General features: G+C 56.9%; 1 protein-coding gene across 11 annotated transcripts in view; it reads left to right on the top strand.

Annotated features, from left to right (window-relative positions):
- RGS3 (regulator of G protein signaling 3) overlaps positions 1-24,164 on the top strand; it is a 118,334-nt gene that overhangs the window by 83,022 nt on the left and 11,148 nt on the right. For 6 of the 11 annotated variants that reach the window (XM_070518932.1, XM_070518931.1, XM_070518934.1 and 3 more), the window contains one exon: positions 19,995-20,903. In XM_070518932.1, coding sequence (XP_070375033.1) covers positions 19,995-20,903 — 909 coding nt within the window. Of the gene's footprint in view, positions 1-2,348; positions 2,894-2,926; positions 3,033-3,061; positions 3,238-17,198; positions 17,604-19,994; positions 20,904-24,164 lie in introns of those variants that run through there. The other 5 variants (XM_014827993.3, XM_014827997.3, XM_070518937.1 and 2 more) reach the window with 5 other exon arrangements.

Raw genomic sequence — 24,164 nt, 5'->3', positions numbered from 1 at the left:
CGAGCAGTTTCGTAATCTCTCTGTGCCTTTGTTTACGCAACCGTAAAATGGGGGCGTTAGACATCATATCTCATGGGGTTATGAAGATTTAATGAGTCAATAATCAGGAAGTGCTCTGAACAGTGCTGACACATAGTAAGTGTCAAATAAGCATTTGTTAAATAAAATATCTGGATCAATAAATGGGCCCAGGCCCTGAGTGCCCAGGCGCCAATCCCTGTGGCCTGTGGGCCACCTAGATCTCGCTGCTCCCTACACCCCAATTCCTCCTGTTCTGAACAGCACAGTGATTTATGTAGGTCTGAGAAGCGTTGGGGTGCGATGGAGAGGGCACTAGACCGGGAGTTAGCCATCCCTGGCCCCAGCCCTGCCGCTCAGTTGCTCTGTTTCCTTGGGAAAGTCACTTTCCCTCTCTGGGCATCAGTTTCACTGGCCGTAAGTGGGGAATAGGATTGAAAGTTCTCTAAAGGCCCTTCCAGCTTAGAGATAGCCTGGCTGTCACTTACTCCCTGATCCTGCCCCAGGCAGGGAGGCTACACCTGCTGATTCGTCTCTGCAGCTATGGGCGGGCAGAGGCCAGTGGCTGCTCTGGCCTCCCCAGGCCCTGGATACTCTCCTGGCCTGGCCTGGCTGGCTCCTGGGCCTCGGGGCACTGAACTACTGTGCCATTTCCTCATTATGCATGCGGTCCAGAGCATTGATGAATGCCTTCTGGATCTGCTCTGGACCCAGCGCCCTGGGTCAGCAGAGCTGTTCTGCCTGTCATGGCACAGTTTCTAATTATGGACTCGCTAGCCTGTCTGTGCGGCTGACGTCTGTCTCCCTCATTGGACTGCCAGCTTCGTGAGCACAAGGCCCAGGGCTGTCTGTTGTCCACCTTTTCCCCTAGCCCAGAGCCTGGCACCTAGTCCGTGCTCTGGAACTGTTTGTTGATTGAAAGAAGGTAAAGACTCAGGAGAAGCTTGAGGGCTCCTCTCCTTTCAGGGAGCCCTGTATTCAGGCCCTCCACCCTAAGAAACCTCGTCCCAAGCACCAGAAGTTCCATCCTGGGAACCAGTCAGCCCCTAGGGATTGGTCGGCCCGCTTGGAATTGGCCATCTCCTTAGTTTCTAAGGCTCATCTCCTTAGTTTCCCAGAAAAAGGGAGGCCCTGCTTCCCAGGAACTTGCAGAATGACGCCTTCCAATCTGGAAGATTCCTGGGCCCTGCGAGGACTGCCTTGGCTCCCCAGAGACAAGACAAAGCGTTGAGTGGAGTTGGTAAGCGACCGGTTCAGATGAGGACTGTTCTGGATTGGCCCTGATGGAGGATGGTTTCTTATACCAGCACGCGTGCGTATGCGTGTATGTGTCGAGAGAGAGGAATAGAGAGTCAGAGACAGACAGGGGCCGAGACAGACCTTCAGAGACCTCGAGACAGGGAGAGTGAGAGGCAGAGGGGACCGCACTTCAGCCCCGGAGGTTGAGGCGGGGAAGGTGGTGAGGGGTTCCTCCCCCTTATTTTTTCTGTGATGACATCCAGGGTGCCTGCCACTCTGGTGGTCGAGCTGGCTGTGGGATGGGCAGCCCCAGCCTTGGCCCCAGGCACAGCCCAGAGTGTGGGTGTTTACATCAGACACCCAAATGCCGCAGCCAAAGCTGCGTCATCAGACAGCTTTGTGCTGGCCAAGCAGCTCCCTGCAGTGGTGGGGCTGCACAGTGGTCAGGAGCGGGCACCCTGGAGCTGGACCGACTGCTCGTCAGTCCTGGCTTCACAGCCAACTGACCGTGTGACTGTGGGCAACTTCCTCTGCCATTCTGTACTTTGGATTCTTCCTCTAGAAATAGGGTAATAATTGCCCCCGCCTCACAAGGTGCTAGTGAGGATTACATGGGTGAAGGGAGGCCAAGCTCTCAGAACAGTGCCTGGCACGGGATCACTGAGTCCTCTGTTAATCCCACAGGTGGGCGGGTTAAGGGTTGTCAGCCCCATTTTACGAATGGGGAAACCAAGGCTCAGAGATGGGCAGCAACTTGCTGAGTGATACCCAGCCAACCAGTGCTGGAGCTGGAACTCGAATTGGGGACCCTCGCCTCCCAGTCCAGTGCTCTTTCCTCTGCCTCCCATGGTCCCTCTGGCAAAGATGTCTCCTTTACTTGTGGCCCCAACTCTTAGGCTGTTTTAAGGAGCCCCTCAGCCTCTGTATTGAGAGTAGGAAGCCCCAAGCCCTCTGTCCATCTCTGATTCATCAGAGTTTGGCACAAAAAAGTGCTAAATAAAAACACGTGTGTCAGGCTGCGCTGGATGGTGCTGCTGGGAGGGAGGTGACTGAAGCAGCCGCTCCCTCACCCCGGGGGCGGTGGCATTCTCAGAGTCAGAGTGTGTTGGCTGCGGGACCCTGGGTTCAATCGCAGCCGCCCACTGGGATGAGAGCTGTTTGGGGGTGGGGGTGTGACGAGGAAGCCTTGGTGATTGGCTGGGTCCTGCTAGGGAGTGGCGGCAGTGGCTTTGCGCTTCCCCAGCCGGGGGAGCCCTCAGGATGTGTGTGGGGTGCAGCCGGCTCGGGATTCCAGTGCCCGGGGCTGCTGCCGTGAGCGATGGACACCTCTCCCTCCGGAGCAGGATGTGAGGGGGCCGGCTGGGTCCAGCGGACCAGCAGCAGGGGAGTCAGGGCTCCAGGTGTGAGTGAGTAACCCAGGAGCCGGCCGGTCCCTCGCAGGCTGAAGGACGGGCTGCCGAGGACTCTTCCTCGAGACGTCCCGGACTCTTTGTCGGATGAAAGTGGCTTAGGAAAGCACAGAGTTTTCTGTTTGATGGAAGAAAGAAATCCAGCCTCTCTCCAGAGTGGCGGCGGCCGGCTGGACAGGGTGTGTGTTTGGGAAGGGCGCTGGAGGAGGAGAAGGAAGAGGAGGAGGGTAAGGAGGAGGAGGAGGAGGAAGAGGAGGAGGGACGGGTGATGCAAGGGTTTTGAAAACGCTACCTAGATGTGGGAGGTGGAACCTGGTCATTTGGTTCTGCTTTTCCCAGCAGGTATCCCTCCCTTGGGGAACTTGGGTAAGTCCATAAATAGCTCTGCTGACACAAAGGAGCTCTGTCTGGGGAAGGCAGCCGCTTGACACGGCCGCCAGGAGCTGCCACGGCCACAGCCGCCCGCCCGCCTGCCCGCCCGCCTGCGGGAGGAGCCGAGCGGAGACCCAGGCGGGCAGGCTGGCAGGAGCGGCAGCCAGCAGTCGCCTGGGTCCCTGTTGGGGTGTGTTGGGTAGGTGCCTTGGTGACAGAGCGTGTGTGTGGTGGGCGGGGGACTCTTGTCCAAGCCACTCCATGCCCCTGTCTATTGTTTCTTCCCCAGGGCAGCCATTGATGGGCATGTTGCAAACAAACCTTGTGTGTGTTTTGCCCTAAGATAGCTCTGTGTGTATGTGTGTGTGCGTGCGTGTGTCTGTCTGGGGAGGTAGGGGCCCATCAAGCTAGGGGCATGCTTCCACTGTGTTCTGCCCCCACTTCCAGGCTGGCCAGCCGGCTTCCTCTTTCTGGGAGAGACCAGCAATGTTTCGTGAGAAGCCGGGACGCTGCATGGGAGGGAGTGCTCAGCCAGCAGTGTTGGCGATCATGTCAGAGATGCTGATGGCACACCAGGCACCGGGGATGGCTGTTCTCACGTGGGTCCACGTCCGGGAAGGAGGGGGTCTTGTGGGGCATCTGGTCTTGAGAGGGCTTGCCTCTGATCCCTGAGACTTGTCTTCTGCTGAAATGTCCGTTGGAAGCACAGTTGGGGATGCTGTGCCTCTGGAGCCCTTGGGAAAGGTCCTGCATCGGCTCCCTTGGCTCCAACTGAGACCCATAAGGAAGGGGTAGTGGTTAGGGACCCACTCACCCCACGGAGCTAGCCAGAGTGGCCAGAGGCCAGTTCTTTTATCAACTCGGAGGTTCCACATTGCTACTCTTGTCCTGAGGTGTCCAGGAAGAACTTTGCGCCCTGGGACCTCAGGGTTGAGGAAGAACCTGTGTCCAGAGAGGGGAGGGGCGGTGTACAAGTTCACATGGCAGGTGTCCAGCTGAGCCAGGAGCAGGATGGAGGACTGAAACCTCCTAGGGCAGTGCAGACAGGGTATGTGGGTGCCATTAGCCCAAGCTGAGCTGCCGTCATTCAGCTCTGATCTGGATCTCCTGGTTTGAGATGCCTTGCTCCAGATAGGGCCACCAGGCCCCTGACTACAGACTTTCCTCCTCCTGCTGCCCTCAGGCCTTCTGGCTGGGGGCAGTCTGGCTCCCCTCTCGACATGGCTGGAGTGGATGTCTTCTGGAAGGAAGGAGCTGCAGTCCCTGCCCCACCAATGCCCGCGGGATCCCAGCCAGGGCACTGCGGCCCTAGTCAGAGTTTCCACCAGGGCCCCTGGAGTCCTCCGTGCCCAGCCAAGGGGCACCTCCCCTATTGCCCAGCCCTAGCATGTGGCGTGGCTTAGCCCACAGCCGGCCCTTCAGGGAGCCAAGTTCCACAGCAGGGCTCGCTCCAGGCCCAGCCTGGCATCTGAAGCAGGGGGATGGTGAAGATGGAGGCAGCTGAGGCGAGTGACCCCCCTGTTGGGAAGTCTCCATGGCTTCAAGTGGAAATTGTTGGTGGAGCTTCAGATTATAAGTACTTGGTCTCCATGCAACGACCCACCTCCAGCTTTCTTGCCTTTGCACATGCTGTGCCCTCTGCCCGTCTCTTCGCGTCTCCCCAGGTCTTAATCCTACCCAGTCTTCCATGACCAGGGCACATACTCCAGTTGGAATCTGTCTGTCCGTTGGTGGTGGTGCCCATGGAGGTTGCTTCCTGTCCTCTTTCTTTGGGATCTGGGCCTTATCCGTCCCTTGGTCCCAGGGGCCTAGCCTGGGACCCAGGGCATGGTAAGAGTGAGGATGGATTTTCCTCGAGGACAAGCTCTGAGGTCCCAGTCAGCTCTTTCCTGCCCATCTCCTAGCTCTGCCTGGCAGAGAGGGGGCATTCTCAACTTGAGGGCCTGGCGAGGAGTCCCTTAGTAGTGGCCCTTGTTTCTGCGTGTCAGGAGCGCTTCCATAGGACAAGGGGTTGGGAGGCGGGAGTTGACGGGAGGTGAGGCAGGGAAAATCTTGGCTTCAGCCTGGCTGAGGCCACAGGGAGAGCCCACTCAGGGGTCGTGCTGGGCTGGGTGGTGTCCACACCATGGCCTGGGCCCTGGAGGGCGGAAGGGGAAGCCCTGGCTGGTTTGAATGCAGTGCTTGTGGTCCTTTGTGCAGACATAGTGGCTGGGAGCTCAGCTTGGGATGGCGCCAACCAGGGAGGTGGATCTGGCGAGGAGTTTGGTTGTCAGCCAGTGGTCTGCCTGGCTCCCCCAGAAGAGGCAGAGCTGATGCGGCAGTGCCTGTGCCCAGCTGGGTTCCTGGGTGCTCTTAGAGTTTCTTCCCCTTGGGTCTCCAAGGCCCTGGAGATGGCTGAGTCCGTCTGCCTTCTGGACAGATGGGGACTAAGGATGAAGAGAGGAAGGACTTGCCTGAGGTCACATGCAACTCAGCAGCAAAGCGGGGATGAGAACCCAGGTCCCTGATTTCCCAGCCCAGGCCTCTCTCCATCACACCAACTGGATGACTCAGAGTACCTGGCTTTCATCTTGGTGTTCCTTTTCTTTTGGACTCCCCAGTGACACGTTCCTTCCTAGGACCCCTGGGCTTACTGGCTGGAGCCTAGCACTCCTCTGAAAAAGCAGAGTATGCAGTGGAGAAAGCCCTTGCTTGGCCAACAGCCTGGACACTGAGGCACATTTTGTCCCTCCTCATTGCATGATCTCAGGAAAATAGGCTTTTTTCTCTGCCTCAGTTTCCCCTTTGGAGGAACCCATGGACTGGACCAGGTATTGCCAGGCCCCTTCCAACCATCCGATTCTTCGATTCTCCGCAGCCCCTCTCCTCTCCCTGGGCTCCAAGAGTCACTGGTCAAGTTTGGGGTCTGGCTCGACAGGGACACAGCCCTCAACCTGCTACGCAGGTGCTTCTGGTCGAAGCGTTCTCGTGCGAGCTGGAGCCCAGGCCGGGCTGGGAGGGTTGTTGTTGTTTGTGGAGCCAGGCTGTTTCCAAGATGTCATTGCTCAGGGAAAACCATCATTCCTCCGAGGGATAAACAAGGCTGCTTACGGCTCAGCCCGCTAAGCCCGGAGAGGCTGGAGCCGCTTACAGCAGGCCAGCCCGGCTCAGCCCCAGGGAGCCACCACCTTCTCCTGCACAACCAGCTGCACCCAGGCATCCGGGAGCAGGGTAGAGGTGGGGACAGGGTTGGGGAGAGGGGTGCTAGGGCCAGGAGCCACTTGGAAGGCCGGCGGTTCCAGGCACAGAGGTGAGGGGAAAAGGTCCCAGGATACCCTTTTCCTCTGGCAGTGGGACTAGGTCATCACTCCAGACGTGTGGGTAGCTGCCAGGTATGCCCTCTGTTCCAGATGGCCCAGGGCTTCTCCCTTCTCTCTGCCTGCCATGGGCCGGCCTGCTTGCACCTGGCACTGTGGCTCAGGCTGCTGTCGGAGAATGTCAGCGGCTCCCAACTTAGAAAGGCGGAGGGGGGCGGGGGGTGTGCACTAAGTTATTTGGAACTGGGCACACTTTTGCCCTCGTAGCCAGGGCTCTCTGTGGTGTCCTCAGTTACCTCTTGGTGGGGTTATCCTCAGCTTGTAGCAGAACCTCAGACGCTCAGGGCACAGTGGCGGGGGTGGGGGGACATGGGGAGAGGAGGCAAACGAGCTAGGCAGAGCCTCTGGGGGCCAAATGGCTGGCACAGACTTGAGAAGAGGCTGGAGGCAGCCAGGGAGGAGGACCATGGAATGGAAGGTGGCATGGCCATGCCACTCCCCTAGTTAAGGGTTGTAACCAGTGCCTATCCAGGACCCTGAAACCTTCACTGCTCAGCCCGTAATTAATGGGGCTCCTAGTTGGTACAAATAGTGGCTCTGTGCTTGTCCCCTCCCTCCCTCCCTTCCTTCCACATGTGTCAGATACCTGCTATGTACCAGGCACTGGCCAGGTACTAGAGGTATAGACAAGAAAGGCCCAACCTTGTGCCAGGGATGGGCATGTAACAGACGGTAACAACACAGCTTTGATGGGGAGCCTTGGGGAGGGGGCTGTGGGGACCCTGGGCGGGGGGGGGAGCTTCTAATGCAGCCTGGGAGCCTCAGCGAAGCTTCCTGCAGGAGGTGAGGATGCACCTGGCTGCACAGACACTTGCCCATCAAAGGAGCAGATCTCCCTCCAGATCTGTCCGCCCCTCTGGGGTGGAGCCACGATTCCTGCCTGGCCAGAGGACCGCTGCTGTGTCTCCAGCCACAGATTCCTTTGTAACACCGGGGCAGGTGTATCCTGGGTTGTGGACAGGAGCGCGGCCTCTGGGCTGGAGGGCCGTTTTCCCACTTTGTATTGTGTCTTTGGGCTGGATCTCACCATGCACCTGTTTCCCCAGGCAGTGGCCCAGCCTCATTGGGTTAAATGAGATGATGTGGGTACGTGAGGGGCTTCGTGACAAGGAGTCACGCCAGCAGCGGGAGGGCCGCCTGCACCTTACCTCGCGGGTGCTGTTACTGAATGAGGTGATGTGGTTATGTGAGGCCCTTGGCGCGGCGTCTGACACAGAGTAGGCATTCAGTCCACGGAGGTGGTGTGGCAGCTTTTTGCAGGTGGCAATCAGTGGAAGGTGCTAGCAGAGATGTGTACCATGGAAGGGGGCCCATGGAAGAAGCAGCCACTGCCTCAGCCCAGGGAGCAGGGGAGACACTGGGATGGATGCTTTGATTTGTTTAATTGACTTTTAAATAAACTTTTTTTTTTTTTTTTTTTTTGTGAGGGAGACTGGCCCTGAGCTAATATCTGTTGCCAGTCTTCCTCTTTTTGCTTGAGGAAGATTGTCCCTGAGCCAACATCTGTGCCAGTCTTCCTCTACTTTGCATGTGGGACGCTGCTACAGTGTGGCTTAATGAGCGGTTTGTAGATCTGAGCTAGGGATCCAAACTGGTGAACCCCGGGCTACTGAAGTAGAGCATGCAAACTTAACCACTATGCCACCAGGCCGGCCCCTAAGTAAACTTTTAGGTGGAAGTATAACACACTTTTAGAAAGATTAGAACTGTATAGCTGATGAATTTTCACAAAACAAACACACCTTCCAGGTGAAGATATAGAACATTCTAGTACCCGGGGACCCCCTGTCCCCTGTGCCCCCTTTCAGTCACTACTGCCTCAAAGCTAACCCATTCCCTGACTTCTCTCATGGGTCAGTGCTGCCTGTTATTGAACTTGGTATACATGGAGTCACTGAGTACGTGTTCTTTTGTGAGAACTTCTTGCAGTCAGCGTTTTAATGGTGAATTCGTCCGTGTTATGACAGGAAGTTTGATTTTGTTGGTTCTCATTGCCGTGTGGCATTTCATCGTGTGGCTATACCACAATTTATCCATTCTACTGTGGAGGGACATTGGGTTGTTGGCAGTAGGAGGTTATAATGAACAATGTTGCTATGCATATTCTTGCACGTGTCTTTTGATATGCTATATATACTTTTCTGTTGGGTAAATACCTAAGGTTTGCAACTGCAGAGTCTAAAGTTGTATACGATTAGCTTGAGCAGATACCATCATGTGATTTTCCGAAGTGTGGCACCGGGACACCCTCCTTGAGAGGTGGCGTGTGAGAGGGCCTGTGGCTCCATGTCCTCACTGATATGATTGGTGTTAGATATTGTGATATCCAATTGTGGGTTTTAGTTTGCATTTTCTTGGTGACTAATGAGGTTCAGCACCTTTTCATACATTGGCTGGCCATTTGGATGACCTCTTTGTGGTGTGTCTGTTCAAGCCCTTCCCCTGGTTTTCTATGGGATTGTCTGTCTGTTTCTTATCAATTTGTGGGAGCATAAAAATGTTCTGAAGATGTGCTCCTCATTGGACATACACATTGCAAATATCACCTCCCACTCTGTTAAGAGGATCTTTTTTTTTTTTTTTGAGGAAGATTAGCCCTGAGCTAACATCTGCCGCCAATCCTCCTCTTTTTGCTGAGGAAGACTGGCCCTGAGCTAACATCCGTGCCCATCTTCCTCTGCTTTATATGTGGGATGCCTGCCACAGCATAGCTTGACAAGCAGTGCGTAGGTCCGCACCCAGGATCCAAACTGGCGAACCCCGGGCGCTGAAACGGGACGTGCGAACTTAACTGCTGTGCCACTGGGCTGGCCCCCTGTTAAGCGTATCTTTTGAAGAACAGAAGTTCTTAATTTAATGCAGTCCAGCTTGTCAGTCTCTTCTTTAGGAAGAATGCTTTTTGAATCTGTTTCTTTGCCTATTACAAGGTTGTGAATATATTCTCCGATGTTATCTTCTAGAAGTTTTATTGTTTTATGTTTCATATTTGGATCTAAAATCCACTTATGCATGTTGTGATATAGAGGTCAAGATTCCTTTTCTCTGGACCGACATCCAATTTGCTTAAAAGACTATTCTTTCTCACTGTAGGGCAGTTAACACCTTTGTCAGAAATCAAGGGGCAATACATGTATGGGTGAGCTGAGTTTTGAAGGATGAGTAGGAGTTCTCCAGGTGGACAAGGGAGGGGAGGTAGCAGGTGGGAAATACAGTGAGCACAGGATAGAGGTGCCTGAGAGTAGAGTGTGTCTGGGGAACCATGTATACTTCCAACTGGCTAGAGGGAAGAGAGGAGAAATGGTGTGGTGGAGTGGCCGGTTGGCAGGGGCAGAACACAGAGGCTAAGGGGCCGGGACTATCCCAGAGGGATGGAGGGGTTTAAAGCAGGAGGGGAAGACACCGTCAGGTTCAAGTGAGGGAGATGAGAGAAAGTCCCATGGCAGGAGGGTGACAGGAGGATGGGTTTGGAGCCGACTGCACACCCGGCCAGACCCAGCCTCGACGTCACCCTCCACGGAGAGAGAGTGTGTCTGCTCCGGGGAGGCGGTGGTGGAGGCAATCGTGCGCCTGGGGCTTTGCAGGCCTGTGGCTGAGTCCAGTGGCCAGATGTCTGCTCCTATGTCCTCAGAGGAAGAGCCCCATGCCCCTACCTGACCCCCCACCCAGTGCCCCCAGCACTGCATGCCCTGAGGGAGGAATATTTTAGGAACTGAGGCAGACGGACGAGGCTGGGGATCTCTGGAAAGGAGGCGCATTCTGCTTCTCCTTGATACACCCACAAGGAGACCTGGCTGTGCCTTGGGCCCTCAGAGCTGACCCCTCCAGGTTGGCTGAGATTCAGAGCTGGGCAGACACCCTCGGGAGAGTGTGGCCCAGAGGGTGGAGTGACTTGGCCCAGGCCACACAGCGAGCCAGACTGACCCAGCCTCGGGAAGCTGAGTGCAGGCTCGGCTCCCTCCCCGGCCTCCAGGGCCTCTGGGATGGGCCTCAGTTCCCCCTGAAATGTACAGATAATAATGCCTCCAACCAAGGGCTGCTGGAAGGGTCGGAATGGGTCATGTGTCCTCCCCCAGAGTAGGGTGCAGGGGAGGGGGCTGATGACGAGGAGGATGAGGGTCGGAAGGAGGATTCCAGGAGTTGCAAGTGTTTATTGAGCACCTACCATGTACCAGGCCCCTTTACGTGGATCGTCTCCCAATGGTGCTGGGTGGAGGTACTGGGTGTTTGTATGACCATTTTACAGATAAGGAAGTTGAACCTTGATGAGGTTAAGCAGCCTGTCCAAGGGCACCGAGCTGGGAGGCAGCAGAGCCAGGATTTCAACCCCGATTTGCCTGTCTCCAGACCCCACTTCTTCACCTGCAATAGGCTTCGCTCCACCACCCCTGGTTCTGAAAGTGCTCCCTGTTCTCTGAGCTGATGCCTGGAGCTCAGCCTTAGGTTTCGTTGGTCCCTGGAGCCCGCCGCGACAGAGGGTCAAGTGGTGGAGAGGAAGAACACTGCGTGGGCTGAGCGTAGCTGTACACCAGGCCTGCCTCCGCCCCGTGGCAGCCGTGCGAGGGAGGCGTCGCATTGACTCAGCCACGTGGCTAGGAGTCAACCCCAGGCCTGCGCGATTCCGAATCCTGGCCTGGTGACCACAGTGCTGTTGGTGCCCTTCCCTGGGGTCCTCCTAGCTTGGCAGAGCTTTTTTGTCTGATCAACCTAACGTAGAACATCACAGAGAAGCCACAGGCTTCCGGCCCTCCCCGCCGGGAGGTGGTCAGGTGCATGGAATCCTGCGCCACCCCTGCCCACCAGGTGAGTCGGACACCTCCCCCTCCATCTCCACCGACTTGGGGGCAGAGCAGCCCTGCATCTGGTATTGCTCACCACTGCCTGGCGCACTGCCTGGCGCAGTGCCTGGCCCAGGGGGGTGCTTGGTGGGGTCTTTTGACAGAGGATAGGTGAGGAACGGTGGTGAAGGGGGCAGGAAAGGAGCTCAGGGGGCAGTAGAGAGAGCAGGGCTTTGAAGCCAGGCTCACCCCAGTTGCACTCGGGCTCCTCTGCTTACTGGCTTTGGATCTTGCACAAGTTACTTAACCTCTCTGAGTCCCAGTTTCCTTATTTGCACAATGGGGCCCATGACATGACCCCATGGGGTTGCTAGAAGTGAGAGAGCATGTAAAGCAACTGTCACAGCGCCTGGTGCCTAGTAGATGCTCGGTTAAAAGGCTCTCTCCCCCTCTCCCCCTGTCTTTTTCATCATTTCATCTCTGGCTGTACCTTCCCTATCTTTACAGCACCGGGTAAACACTCGCAGGGTGAAGTCCGAATTCCTTGACACAGCCACACTTCTGCTCCATGGAACCACCAGCTGTTCCGTGCTGTCTCTCCCATCTCTTCCCCCATTACCTTCTCCAAGAGCCGTCTCAGTCTTCCCTGCTGCCCCTGTGTTTCCGCAGCCCCCTGGGGGGTGGTGGTGAGTGGGAGCCTGACACGGGTCCCTTTCCCGGCTCTCTCCCCCACAGACCTAGCAGCCGCAGGGAAGGGAATGTCTTGCCACAGTTTGGCTCCAGTGCCCCGTGTGGGCCCCGGCACATGACTGGGGCTCTGTCGGTATTTGCTGAGTAACTCTGGGGGTGGGGGTGGGGTGAGTAAGCCAGGGACGCAGCCCCGATGAGCCAAAGCAGGGCCTGCCCAGGGCCATGAGAGCAGGGCAGGCCAGGCATAGGCAGGAGAGCAGGGAGCCCTCCAGCCAGGGCATCCGAGGGAGCTTTGAACTGGGCTCCTAGGGATGGGCAGGAAGCGGACTTGGGGAGGCAGAGATAATAGAGACTGAGATAGTGGGTGGGCACACACGGACCAGGCAGAGCAGGAGTGGCGAGTGACGGTGGAGCCCACAGGTGAGCAGGGAGCCCAGGGGTGCGGCAGGAGAGGCCCGTGGGGCCTGGCGCTCTCCTTCCGACGGAAGCGTCAGTTACCGCAGGGCCAGGAAGAGGCTGGGGAAAGCCCCGTGCTCAGCTCTCAGGCCCTTCAGAGGAGAAGAGAGCTGGAGGTGTGAAGGGGGTCTTTGGGCCTGCGGGGTGGGGAGTGAGATGGTGAGTCCAGCCCACCCGTGTGCACATTGAAGCAGTGGCGTCTGAGACCCCAGAGGAGAAGATGCTTGACAGGGTGTGACGGGGAGCTCAGTACTGGACGCCCAGACTTGGGAGCTGCTCCCCACTCCCAGGGAGAAGCTGGGCCCCAGGAGCGGGTGGGCATCTCAGCAGGCTCCAAGGCCGGGCCTGAGGGCATTAGCTGGGTGACAGTGCCAGGAGCGGGGAAGGTTTCTAAGAGGAGTCTCCTTGCTTCCCCCTCCTCAGGGGTTCCTGTTCCCTGCGTGCTGGCTCTGTCCTCAGAGTCTCTGAGATGGGTGAGCTGCTTCTCCTCTGTGGCTCAGTGTCGCTTCTAGTGGAATGGGTGGGCTCCCTGCTGTGCCGCGTTGCCCTCCTGTGCCCTTGACAGATCCGTGCGTGGTGAGATCCTTTAGGGAGAGGATTCCCAGCCTGCAGTCTAATTCCTCCTCCTTCCTCCCCTCCTGCAGCTGGGCCTCTGTTTCCAGGGGGCATGAAAGGATGGCTGACTCAGGCGGGCCCCGGCCTGGAGAGGGGGCTGCTGAGGCCGTTCCTCTTTCAGTGTGTGTCACTGGAACTGGTCCCATGCCAGGGTCTGGTCTGGATTCTAGTCCTGATCCTGTGGTGTGACCTTGGGCACAGCACCTCCCTTCTCTGGGCCGCAGTCGCCTTGTCTGTTAACCGAGGGCTCCCTAGAATGATCTGGGGAGTCAGAACAAGGTCGAGATGCCTGGGCCCTGCTCTCGGGGACTCTTACCCAGTAGGTCTGGAGTTGGGCACAGATAGAGAGATTTTTTAAATGCCCCACAGGTGATTCTCAAGTACACCTCTCTGTTGAGAACCAATAATCCAGATCAATACTTTTCAGACTTTTATATGCAAATTAATCACCCCAGATCTTGGTAAAATGTGGATTCTGATCCAGTAGGTGTGGACTGTGGCCTAAGATTCTATATTTCGTATGAGCTTCCAGGTCCTGCTGGTTCCCGGGCCACACTTTGAGTTGAAAGAGTCTAGATGGATCGTGGAGGTTCGTTGGGTTGCTCATTCATTCATTCAGCAAACACTTAAGATGAGGAGTGGTAAGGAGTGAGGCTAGAGGGAGAGAGAGAGCCAGAGTCTGCCAGGGCTGCAGGATTTGGGCTTTATCTGGAGGGCACTGGGGAGCCACGTCAAGGTTCTCAGCAGAGGAGTGACAGGGTCGGGTGTGCCTTTAGAGGGCTCCCCTGGCGTGGCACAGAGAATCCCCGAGGGGACAGGACTGCCCCTGGGAGGTCAGCAGCCATCCCGAGGACAGGTGACGGTGGTCTGGAGGGAGGTGCTGGTAAGGGGAGGTGGAGAGAGTGGAAAGATTCTTTTTTTTAAGTGAATGAACTTTGTTTTTTAGAGTAGTTTCAGGAAATGAGAGGAAAGTCTAGAGAGTTGCCATATGTTCTCTCTCTCCACACACACGTATGCTCCCCCAGTGGAAAGAAACAGAAAATGGTCCCCAGGTCCCTGGTTTGGGCATCTGGTGATGGCATCATTGGCACAGAGACTCTGAGAGGAGCAGTGGCCTTGGGGAAGATGAGGCGTTCAGTTGGGGGCACGTTGAGTTGGCAGCACCAATGTGCTGTATGTATCCAGAAGGATGTCTCCATCTCTGAGCATGCACTCCGGCCATACAGGCGTCTCTCTGTTCCACCTTAGTGAGCCCCTCCCTGCCCACTGAGCAGATTTCAGGTTCCGGGTCATTCCACAGGGTGGCTTTTCCCATCGGCTCCTTTTTCCTCCCTCGCCGCACGGTACGGTTTTCCTTCACATCGTGCATCAGTTTGTATTCATTACGTGTTTATTGAGGCGACGACTTGGTTAAGGTCACTCCTTCTCTCTAGCCCGGGAGCTCCACCAGGGCAGGCATCGTGTCTCCCATTCCCCGTTGCATCCACAGAGCCAGGACAGGGAGCAGTACTGTCCCATGAACACTTGCCTCTGGGATCTGGACTCGGGAGACAGGTCAGGGCTGGCAGCGTGGACTGGGCGTCGTCAGCGGCCACATGGTGCAGACGGTGGCCGTAGCCTGGGGAATGGAGGGCGCACGAGGGAGCGTGCAGGACTGGGATAGGGGCGCCTGGGACGGGTTCTGATGAACAGCTGAGGCCCGTGATGCAGTGGAGAAGGGCTCATCAGATGGGTCGGCGGGAATTGGGGGAGGGAGATATCAAAGCCGGGCCATCTGCGGTGGACGAGGCTGCTGTTTGCGGCATGCTCTGTGCACCAGCCCGGCGCCAAGCTCTGGTGTATGTCAGCTCAGTCACTCAAGGTGCTATTATTGACCCCATCTTATGGCTAAGGACACTGAGGCGCAGAAAGGTTGTGCCTGTGGTCACCCAGCCAATAGGTATGAAGTGGGGATCTGTCTGCAGAGCTCCCCACTGTGAGTGCTGCCTCCGTTCTCCTGGTCTTTGCCCAAGTGTCATTTGGGGGCAAGGAAGAGGAGAACGCCTGGAGGCCCTGAGCTGGCGGCAGAGGCAGGGCGGTGGCTCCAGTCTCTGGTGTCAAGAAGTCAGGCCTGAGGAGCTGGACCAAGCTGGACCGAGGCTGGGCTGGGGGAGCCTCGTGTCAGCCCAGCAGCTGAGGTTCCTGGAAGCCAGGGAGCTGGTCAGGGCCCCAGAACGTGCCAAACCTGAAGGAGCAACCCCATCTCAAAAGTCAAGCCCAGGGGCTAGCCTGGTGGCATAGTGGTTAAATTCACACGCTCTGTTTTGGCGGCCTGGGGTTCTCAGGTTCGTATCCCGGATGTGTACCTATACACCACTCATCAAGCCATGCTGAGGCAGCGTCAAAATAGAGGAAGACTGGCACAGATGTTAGCTCAGCAACAATCTTCCTCAAGCAAAAAGAGGAAGATTGGCAACAGATGTTAGCTCAGGGCCAATCCATCTCACCAAAAAAAAAAAAAAAAAAAAAAAAAACACCCACACAAAAACAACCAAAAATAAAGTGTTAGGCCTTTAAAAAAAAAAAAAGTCAAGCCCGGAGGTCAGAGCCTGGGCAGGAATTCTAATAGCCTCTCCCTTTCTCCAACTGTGACTTTCCAGTTCACACAGCACTTTCCTGTCCTTTCTCAGACTTGGTCCTCTCAGCTCAGGCAGCTGAGGTGTCCTCACCCCATTTCATGGCAGAGACAAGCAGAAGTGATAGCCTGGGCTCACACAGCTGGCAAACGATGGCATGAGGATTCCAGTCCAGATGGTCTGGCTTTGTGTCAGTGTTCTGTCTGTGAAATCCTAGCTGTGTAAGGGCCACCCTGCGACGGATGCACACCCCGCTTCACACCCCACCCCGTCCCCCAGTGCAGGAAGTGGTTTCGGAGGGCAGATGCGAGCCTGGCATCTGTGGGGGACGCGATGAGTCATCTGAGTGAGAGCTGCAGGTTGACTCTGGGGTCAGCAGACCTGGCTGCACATTTAGTAGCTGTGTGACATTGGGCAAGTCACTTCCAGCAGCCCGCTGCCACCCCCAACCCCAGTAGCAGGTGGGGATCTGGGGCCCACGTGACACAGCTGATGTGAGCAGGCGCCCTGAGTGTCACACCTGCCACCCTTCCCTGAGTGTTCGAGCCCTGGATTCAGTTGGGGAGAGGATTTGATTAGATCCTAAACAGCAGCCCCATTTAGAGGGCCTGGTTCATTTCCTGTGTGCTTCTAGCAGGCGAGACATGGACAGAATTAACCCTGGTCCAGCCAAGCCAAAGAAGTGATGGGAGGGAGACAGACTCCCCACAGGAGTGGGGCAGGCGTCTCGGTACTCTGGACCCAAGGCCCTGGGCAAACTGGCCGGTCTCTCTGGGGTGCCTTGGCTGGATTCTTGTCACCCGACCTGTTGCAACAGCTGCCTGAGTGTCCCCAGCTGCCTGCACTTCCTCTAGCAGAACGCTCACCACGCTAGTTGAGACCAATTGTCCAACCTCTTTTTTTCTGCTCAACTGAGGGCAGAGATTGTGTCTGACTTGTGCTCCGCTGTCTTCGCTCGGTGCCTGGGGAATGAATGGATGCACGTGTGTCTGCACACATGCGTGTCCCTGTCCTCCTGCACCCCCACGGCCTGCTCACACTGTGCAGAGCAGCTTTCTCGCAGCACAGCTCCGCATGTGTCCTTCCGGTGCTCGCAGGGCAGTCCCACGCCCGGCTTCTTCTGTAACGTGGCGCTCATCTTTATTTCTTCTTCTGTCCTAATTCTCTCGCTTGCCACCCTCCCCCAGATTTCCGAGTTTCCCTCCATCTGCTCCAGAGGCCCCCTGCCCTGAAGGCACCCCCCACCCCAGCTCTCCCAGGAACCCCGGCGTGACCCAGTCTGCCCTGGTGGCTCGCACGAGCCCTGTCCAGGAGCACAGGAAAGAACCAAGGCACCCGTGTGGGATGGGCCCAGCTGAGGGGCCTCAGGCAGCACTCAGCCCCCTCCCACTCCCTGGAGACCCCTGGGGGCCCCAAGCACTTTAAGGGAGCAGGGAGAGTCCTTTGGCCAGGAGACTTGAGTTCTCATAGCCTCTGGGACCTCAGTTTCCCCATCTCTCTAATAAGACTAGACTGACAATAGCCACCCTTTGATCAAGTCTTCTCCTGGGCCAGGCCCCGTGGGGAGCACTAAGGACAGTCCTGTGAGATATCCCAGCTCTGTTCCAGGTGCAGAAACAGGGCACCGAGAGGTTGGGAGGCGTGGCCGGAGTTGCACAGCTGCAGAGTGACAGCCCTGGGATCACAACCAAAGTCTGCCTCCGGGTCTGAGCACAGACCCGCTGGCACTGAGAGCCCTTCAGCCCCGGTGGTTTCTCGCCTGGGCTGCCCGGGGCGGGGTCCTCTGGGGACAGAGGCGCTTCCCCTCCTGGCTTTGTTTGGTTTGGCCTCCGTGGAAGGCAGTGTTGGCAGAGGTGGCCTGACTCGCATTTCTGGTTTTGGGTCTGTTGCTGCACTTTCCCCGAGGGGTGGGCGGGCTCGGCGGCAATGCTGCTGGGACAGGCCTTGCCCCACCCCCACCCCCCAGGAAAGGGGAAATGAGGCCTGCTGCCGCGCAGGGCCACTCTGTGCCAGGCCCCCAGGGCACCAGTTGCTGCCTCCTTCCATCCAACCTTCCAGGTCAGAGGGTCTGGTGGGGGGTGGGGAGGGAATGCAGGGCACCAGGGAGCTGGCCGTGGGCAGTTTGTTTTGCTTGATGGAGAGTGCTCCCTGGTGGGCGGGGCCGCGGGTGGGGGACCCGGCTGCCCTTAGGATTGAGATCAGAAGTAGGCTCGAGAAGAAGGAGCTGGCCTGGCTCTAGTCCCGGCCTAGCCCTGGGGTGCGCGGGGCGGTGGGGGGTGGGGGGGGGCGCCTTTGGGCAAGTCCCTAGGTCGCAGTCCTGGCTGGGCCCTCAGTCTCCCTGTCAGTTCTGTGGAGGGTTTCTCTGTCCGCCTGGGACCAGCCTGATGGGGCTCAAGTGCAGCCCTTAGTTTCCAGATGAGATTTCTGGATGGGGGGCCTGGCAGCACAGTCACCAACGTTGATTCTGGGAGCTTGACTGAGTTTGCTTCTAGTGGCCCACGGGAAAGTTGTGTCACTGTTTGAGGTCGGTGACCTCAGCATTTTCCTCTAGATCCGCTTTTTAAGTCACCACAATTACGGCCACCGTCATCATCCTGCTGAAGGCCTTTATCTTTCCTGTGGTGTATTCTCCTGGTTGGTCACTTGGGCACGTTGGTTATCCATTTAATACGTGGCGACCTGGAGGCCCAGAGTCAGTTTAGTGACTAACTCTGCCTGGCTGTGCTGTGTGATTCTAGTTTGGTCCCCACCCCTCTCTGGACCTCAGCCTCCCCATCTGTGCACTGAGAATTTGGGATTGCAGATGTTCCTGGGTCTGAGGCTATGAGGTTTGAGGGGTCCCTGGGTAGAGCCATCTCCCAGCCGCCACAGGATTTCCAGGGCAGGAAGTCCACGGAGTGAGTGGGGACCTGTCTTTGGCTGTGCCTGGGACCCAGACGCTGGCCAGATCATCCTGGAGTCCGCTGAGCTTCCCTCGCTTGCTCAGACACCCTCACCACTTGGGGGACTCCCTTTCACTTTCATGCTCCCAGGCGGTGGCTCTCAGCCACACCGCGCTTTCACATCGCTCCGGTGCTGCCGATGGCCGTGTGACCCCTGCCAGCTGACTGCGGCTCCCTGCAGCTGCCCAAGCCATGGCTGGGCCGCTTATTCCCTGATGGGATGCCTGGCTGTGGCTTCACCATGGCAGCCTCCCTAGGGCTTAGAGGATTTCTCGGCTTTGGGCGAAGCCTTTCAGGCTCTGGGAAGCAGTGCAGCGGTGCATAAGTCACTGCTCTCTGGGCTCAGCTTTCTCATCTGTCAAATGGACGTTATAATGGTCTCTACAGCAAGAGTTCTTACCCTATGTTCTGGGGGAAATTCTCCGCCTGTGTGTGTGTGCACACTTACAGGTTCCCGTGTGTCTGTACAGTTGCCAGGTCTGTGTGGCGTCTTCTCTTTCATTGGTTCTAGGTGGCTCTGGCCTCATTATGGATGAAACGTGGGCTCTGAATCGTTCTAGCTCCAGCATCCCAAGGCCTTGAGCGTGATGAGAGGCCCAGCCCGGACTGAGACCTGCTTTCCCCATGTGGCTGCAGCACTGGGGACACTCCTGACTGCTCTGAGCCCCGATCTTCCTGGGAGAGAGCCGCTTTCCCGACTTCATCAAGGGCATTATTTGTCCCTTTGCAGATGAAATCTGTAGGAACCCAGCAAAAACATCCAGGCTTCCGAGGGTCGTGTGCAAGGCAGGAAACGCTCTCTTTTGTGTGGAACTCCTGAGGTTCCTCCACACACGGTTTAGAAATCCCTGGGTGGATGATCGCTCGGTGAGGTCCCACGTGTCTGTGACGTCCATTTAGTCCAGATGTGGGCAATATTTTGAAGTTCCGGTTGCATTCCGGTTTCCTAGTTTCAAAAAGATGCTTAAACATTCAGAGTGAGTTCTTGGTTGAATGACTCGCGAGGATGATTTTTAAACTTTGGTTCAGGTCGAAGGTGCTCTTTGGCTGGTCTGGAAGTCTCCCACTTAGTGATGGCTCTGGCTTCAGGCTTGGCTTGGTTCTGGTCCAAGAGGACAGAGAATGCCTGGCTCCTCCTTTATTCACAGAGGGGCCCTGACACTTCCCTTGAGGGCCAGTGGGAAGACCATATAAGAGCGTTTAATTTGGCACAGCTGCCGGTGCCCAAGAAGAGCCAGATAATGGCGGTTACTTCTCCTTCTCGCCTAAACAGTCAACCATGTTTTTGATGGAGCAGAAGCTTCATGTCCAGATAAGGGTGGAACCTGTATGCAGCTGAGCCAAAGGGCCTTTCAAGTTTCCATCTGGTGCTGCAGCTTTCAGACTGGGGTGCTGGGCATGGGGTCCAGGCCACTGGCCGATTTCATTTCAGCCTCTGTGACGTTGGCTCGTGCATCGCCAGCTTCCTCCTCTTCTGAAGCTCTCTTGTTTTCTCTTTGTTTCCCAGATGTTTGAATCAGAGGCAGATGAGAAGAGGGAGATGCCCTCGGAGGAAGGGAAGGGGCCAGGTGCCGAAGACGCCCCGCCAAGCAAGGACCCCTCTCCTGGGCCAGAGCCTTGTCCAGGTCAAGGCCTCCCAACCAGCAAGGACTCCTCTTCTGATCAGGAACCTTCTCTTGGCCAAGAATCACTACCCAACAAAGACTCGCCTTCCTGCAAGGAAGCCCCTCCAGGCCGGGAGCCCTCACCAAGCAAGGACTCCCCACCAGCCCCGGCCCCCACTCCCGGCCAGGACCTTCCTGCCAGGCAAGAACCCCCTCCCAGCCAAGCTGCTCTGCTCAGCAAAGACCCCCCTGCCCAGGACCTTCCCCCCTGTCAAGACCCAGCCGAGGTCCTTGCCGAGGAGACCACATGCTCTGAGGACGCACCAGCAGCCACCAGGGACCCACCTGTGGCCTCCAGGCCGACCTTTGTGATCCCCGAGGTCCGGCTGGATAGCACCTACAGCCAGAAGGCGGGGGCCGAGGGGGGCAGCTCAGGCGAGGAGGAGGATGCAGAAGAGGCTGAGGAGGGGGAGGAGGGGGAGGAAGAGGAGGAAGAGGACACAAGTGATGACAACTACGGAGGGCGCAGCGAGGCCAAGCGCAGCAGTATGATCGAGACAGGCCAGGGGGCCGAGGGCAGCCTCTCGCTGCGCGTGCAGAACTCGCTGAGGCGCCGGACGCACAGCGAGGGCAGCCTCCTGCAGGAGGCCCGCGGGGCCTGCTTCGCCTCTGACACCACCCTGCACTGCTCGGACGGAGAGGGCGCCGCCTCCTCCTGGGCCCTGCCCTCGCCCCGCACCCTCAAGAAGGAACTGGGTCGCAACGGCGGCTCCATGCACCACCTTTCCCTCTTTTTCACGGGACACCGGAAGGTAAGAAGGTCAAGGGTGGAGGAGGAGTGAGTACATGAGCTGGGGGGCGGGGAAGGAGCAGTCACCTTACCCCACCCCCTTCTTCTCTGAGCCAGCCCATGAGCCTTCTACCCATTTCACAGAGGACAAAACTGAGGCCCGGGGGGGCCCCAGAAGGCAGAACCTGGACTTAAGCTCGTGACTTTATGACTCTAGATGCTGTGTCCTTACAGCTCTGTTGTACGGCTGGTCCCCACAGAAAGTATGGCAGGTGTGGCCTAGCCCAGGACACTGTGTATTTGGATCTAAAAGATCCGAGATAGTAGCTGGAGAAAAAGTTACAATTTAGACTTGGTCCAGGCCTGGCCAGATTAGAAGTTCATCAGCCAACCACGATGACAGCACACATTCACTCTGGGCTGGCCTTATTCGAAGCAATTTACATTAACTGATTAATTCTCACAGCAGCCCTTTGAAGTGGACACCATACTGTGCCCCGGTTACAGATGAGGAAACTGAGGCACAGAAGGGGTTCTCGCACTTGCACCAGATTGCACAGTTTATAAATGTCTGAACCCGAATTAGATTCTGGCTCCAGGGCTGGAGCTCTTAGCCACAGTGCTATTTGCCTCTTGTAAATATTTATAAACAGATGAATAAGTATTTGTTGATTTCCTGCTGGGTGCCAGGCCCTGTGCTCTGTGCCACAGCAGGGGCCACGGTGATGCGTGAGGCTGATGTCAGCCCGTGTGGAATGAGTTGTCTGTGTGGGCTGGGAAGATGGAAAGATTGCGCCATGGCCTTGTAGCCCATCAGCCCTCTTGAGTCTGGGCTCTGTCCATTATTTACTGTGTGGCCTTGGGTGAGTCACTCAGCTCCTCTGAACCTTAGAGTTCTTCTCTGAAAAGCAGAGATTCATAGCACTTGTGTCCCAGGTGGCTGGGGATGTCCTGGAAGAGCCTGGTCTCTGATGGTACTGGTGCAGGCGCGAGGCGAGTGCTGTTAAAGTGCTAACAGCCTGTGCAGGGCAGCGTGCTGTGATGACTGTCGTGGGGAGAACAGCTATCCCTCAGAGATCTGGGCGTTCAGGAAGAAGAGACCCAGGGCCCAGGGCCAGCAGAAAAGGCTTCAGGGGAAAGATGCCCCTCAGTTTGGCCTGGAAGGTTGAGCAGATTTGGAATGAACAGAGAGGACGAGGCAAGCATTCTGTGAAAGAGGACATGACCTGGACAGAACTGTCTGTAGAGGCCAGTTTGGCTGGAGCAGGGGGTTCCTGCAGGGCAGGTGTAGCAGACACATGGCACGCGTGCTGCCGTTTCTCCCTCCACGCCCATGGCAGACATGACTAATGGATTCCAGCACACTTCCCCACCACGTTGGGACGTGGCCTCAGAAGCTTTCTTAACTTCTCAGCCATAGCAATGAGGCAGGCTTGGTACTTGGGAGGACACCTTCTGCTGAAAGGTGGTTGGGCTGGAAGGGCAGGCTGGAGCCCTCCAGAAGAGGGCCTTCAACTGTGGGCCAGAAATTGGAAGTAAGTCCCAAAGGAACCAGGACTGGGTCTGTTTCCTCATCTGTAAACACGTGAGGTTCTCAGACTTTGATGTGCTCTGAAATCACCAGGAGGAGGTTATTAATATGTAGATTTCTAAGTCCCAAACCTCGGGCTCATGGCATCTGAATTTCCAGGGGGTGGCGCCCAGACCCTGCATTTAAACAAGCCCCCAGAGATGGTGATGCTCCCAGTAGGTTGACTGTCACCATCTTAGGCCATTGCCTGATGCAGCTTCTTCAGGAGAGGGTCCAGAACTGTGTCCCACGGGGCTGAGGCCTCAGGCTCACTCAGGCAGGCCTGGCCACTCCTCTCTGGAGGGCGCTGAGGTCCAAGGGCCCATCGCCTGCCTTGAGCCTCCCACTCCTGACCACCCCCGCAGACCTGTCCGCGTTCTGTCCCCTCCCCCTGCTCCAGTACGTGTATTGCACACAGATGAATTCATACACCTTCACGTGTACGATTCTCGTTCCCCAGGTCAGTGGATCTCAGCTCCTATTTGACAGATAACTTCCGCCTGGAGTCCAGCAGGCCTGGACCAGCCCTCTCCTGTCTCAGCTTCCTCCTTTGGGTGCCCAAGGTTCCCACCGCCATCCTCCCCTCCCCTCTCCTCCTTTGGTCTGTCCCTTCCTTTCTTGGGCCTGAGTGACTGAGCTGGCAGGAGCCTCAGAGGCTGCCCCAGCCCCGTGGTGGCTATCCTTCCATATGGCGTCCACTTACCAGGCCTCCAGTCCTTCATTATCATTCGGATCCTGCTCCCTCCCGCCAGCTGGCTTCCGGAAGGAACCTGTCCTCGTCAAGGGGCAGCAAGGCCCGGATTGAACAAGCGCCTTGGTCTCACTCCATCCCTCACTGGCACTGGGCCTTGGGCAAGTCCCTGCCCCTCTCTGAGTCTCAGTTTCCTCATTAGTGAAATGGGTATGGTAATAATACCTCCTTCATAGGGTTGCTGGGAAGATGAAATATTCCGACTTGGGTGAAGCGTTTAGGACAGTGCCTGGTGCTCGGCACCTGGTGGGTGCTCCATAAATGGGAGGAGGAGGAGAAGAAAGAGAGCAGTAGCAAGAGTAGTAACAGTTATCCCAACATCACAAAGTGTCTCCAGTCCCTTTTCTAGCTTCACAACACTGCTGCAGGGTGGGCCAGTGGTACTTGTCTTATGGTGGGGAGCCTGGGGCCCAGGGAGACGTGTTCTGTCCCAGGCCACATGGCGAGTAATGATGGAGCTGGACAGTGGGCTCACCCTTGTCCAGTCCTCTCTGGCTCCACCCCAGATCCTGTGCACCTCCTGGTGGGGAGCAGGAGTTGGGGGGCTGGCGGCCTCTCCCCAGGGAGAGGCAGTGGGTCCCCCCATGACTTCCCGTCTTCCTGGCTGGAAGAGTCAGGTTCCTGGGAGGGTCAGCTGATGCCACTGTTTCCAGGCAGGAGGTACAGGGGAGCGGGGTGAAGTCTTCAGGTTGTGGATTAGGACCCAGGATCAAGTCTCAGCCCTGCCTCCTCCTTCCCAGTCCTGAGACCTTGGCCAAGTTATGTCTTTTCTGAACTTCGATTTTCTCTTATGAAGTGGGAGTGCTCCGTCTTCATGGAGACTGCAGCATGTGGAAAGCTCTGTGCCCATGGCACTAATCCTCTGGTGATGTGAGACCCAGGAGAGCCAGACAGGCCTGGCATGGCCTTGGGCTGGTCATCATGCTGCTGTGTGGCTAAGCAGAGGCTGCCTGGAGCGCATG

This window comes from Equus asinus, chromosome 10 (genome assembly GCF_041296235.1).
Source record: "Equus asinus isolate D_3611 breed Donkey chromosome 10, EquAss-T2T_v2, whole genome shotgun sequence".
NCBI lineage: Eukaryota > Metazoa > Chordata > Mammalia > Perissodactyla > Equidae > Equus > Equus asinus.
This window is presented reverse-complemented; position numbering and strand designations above follow the sequence as displayed.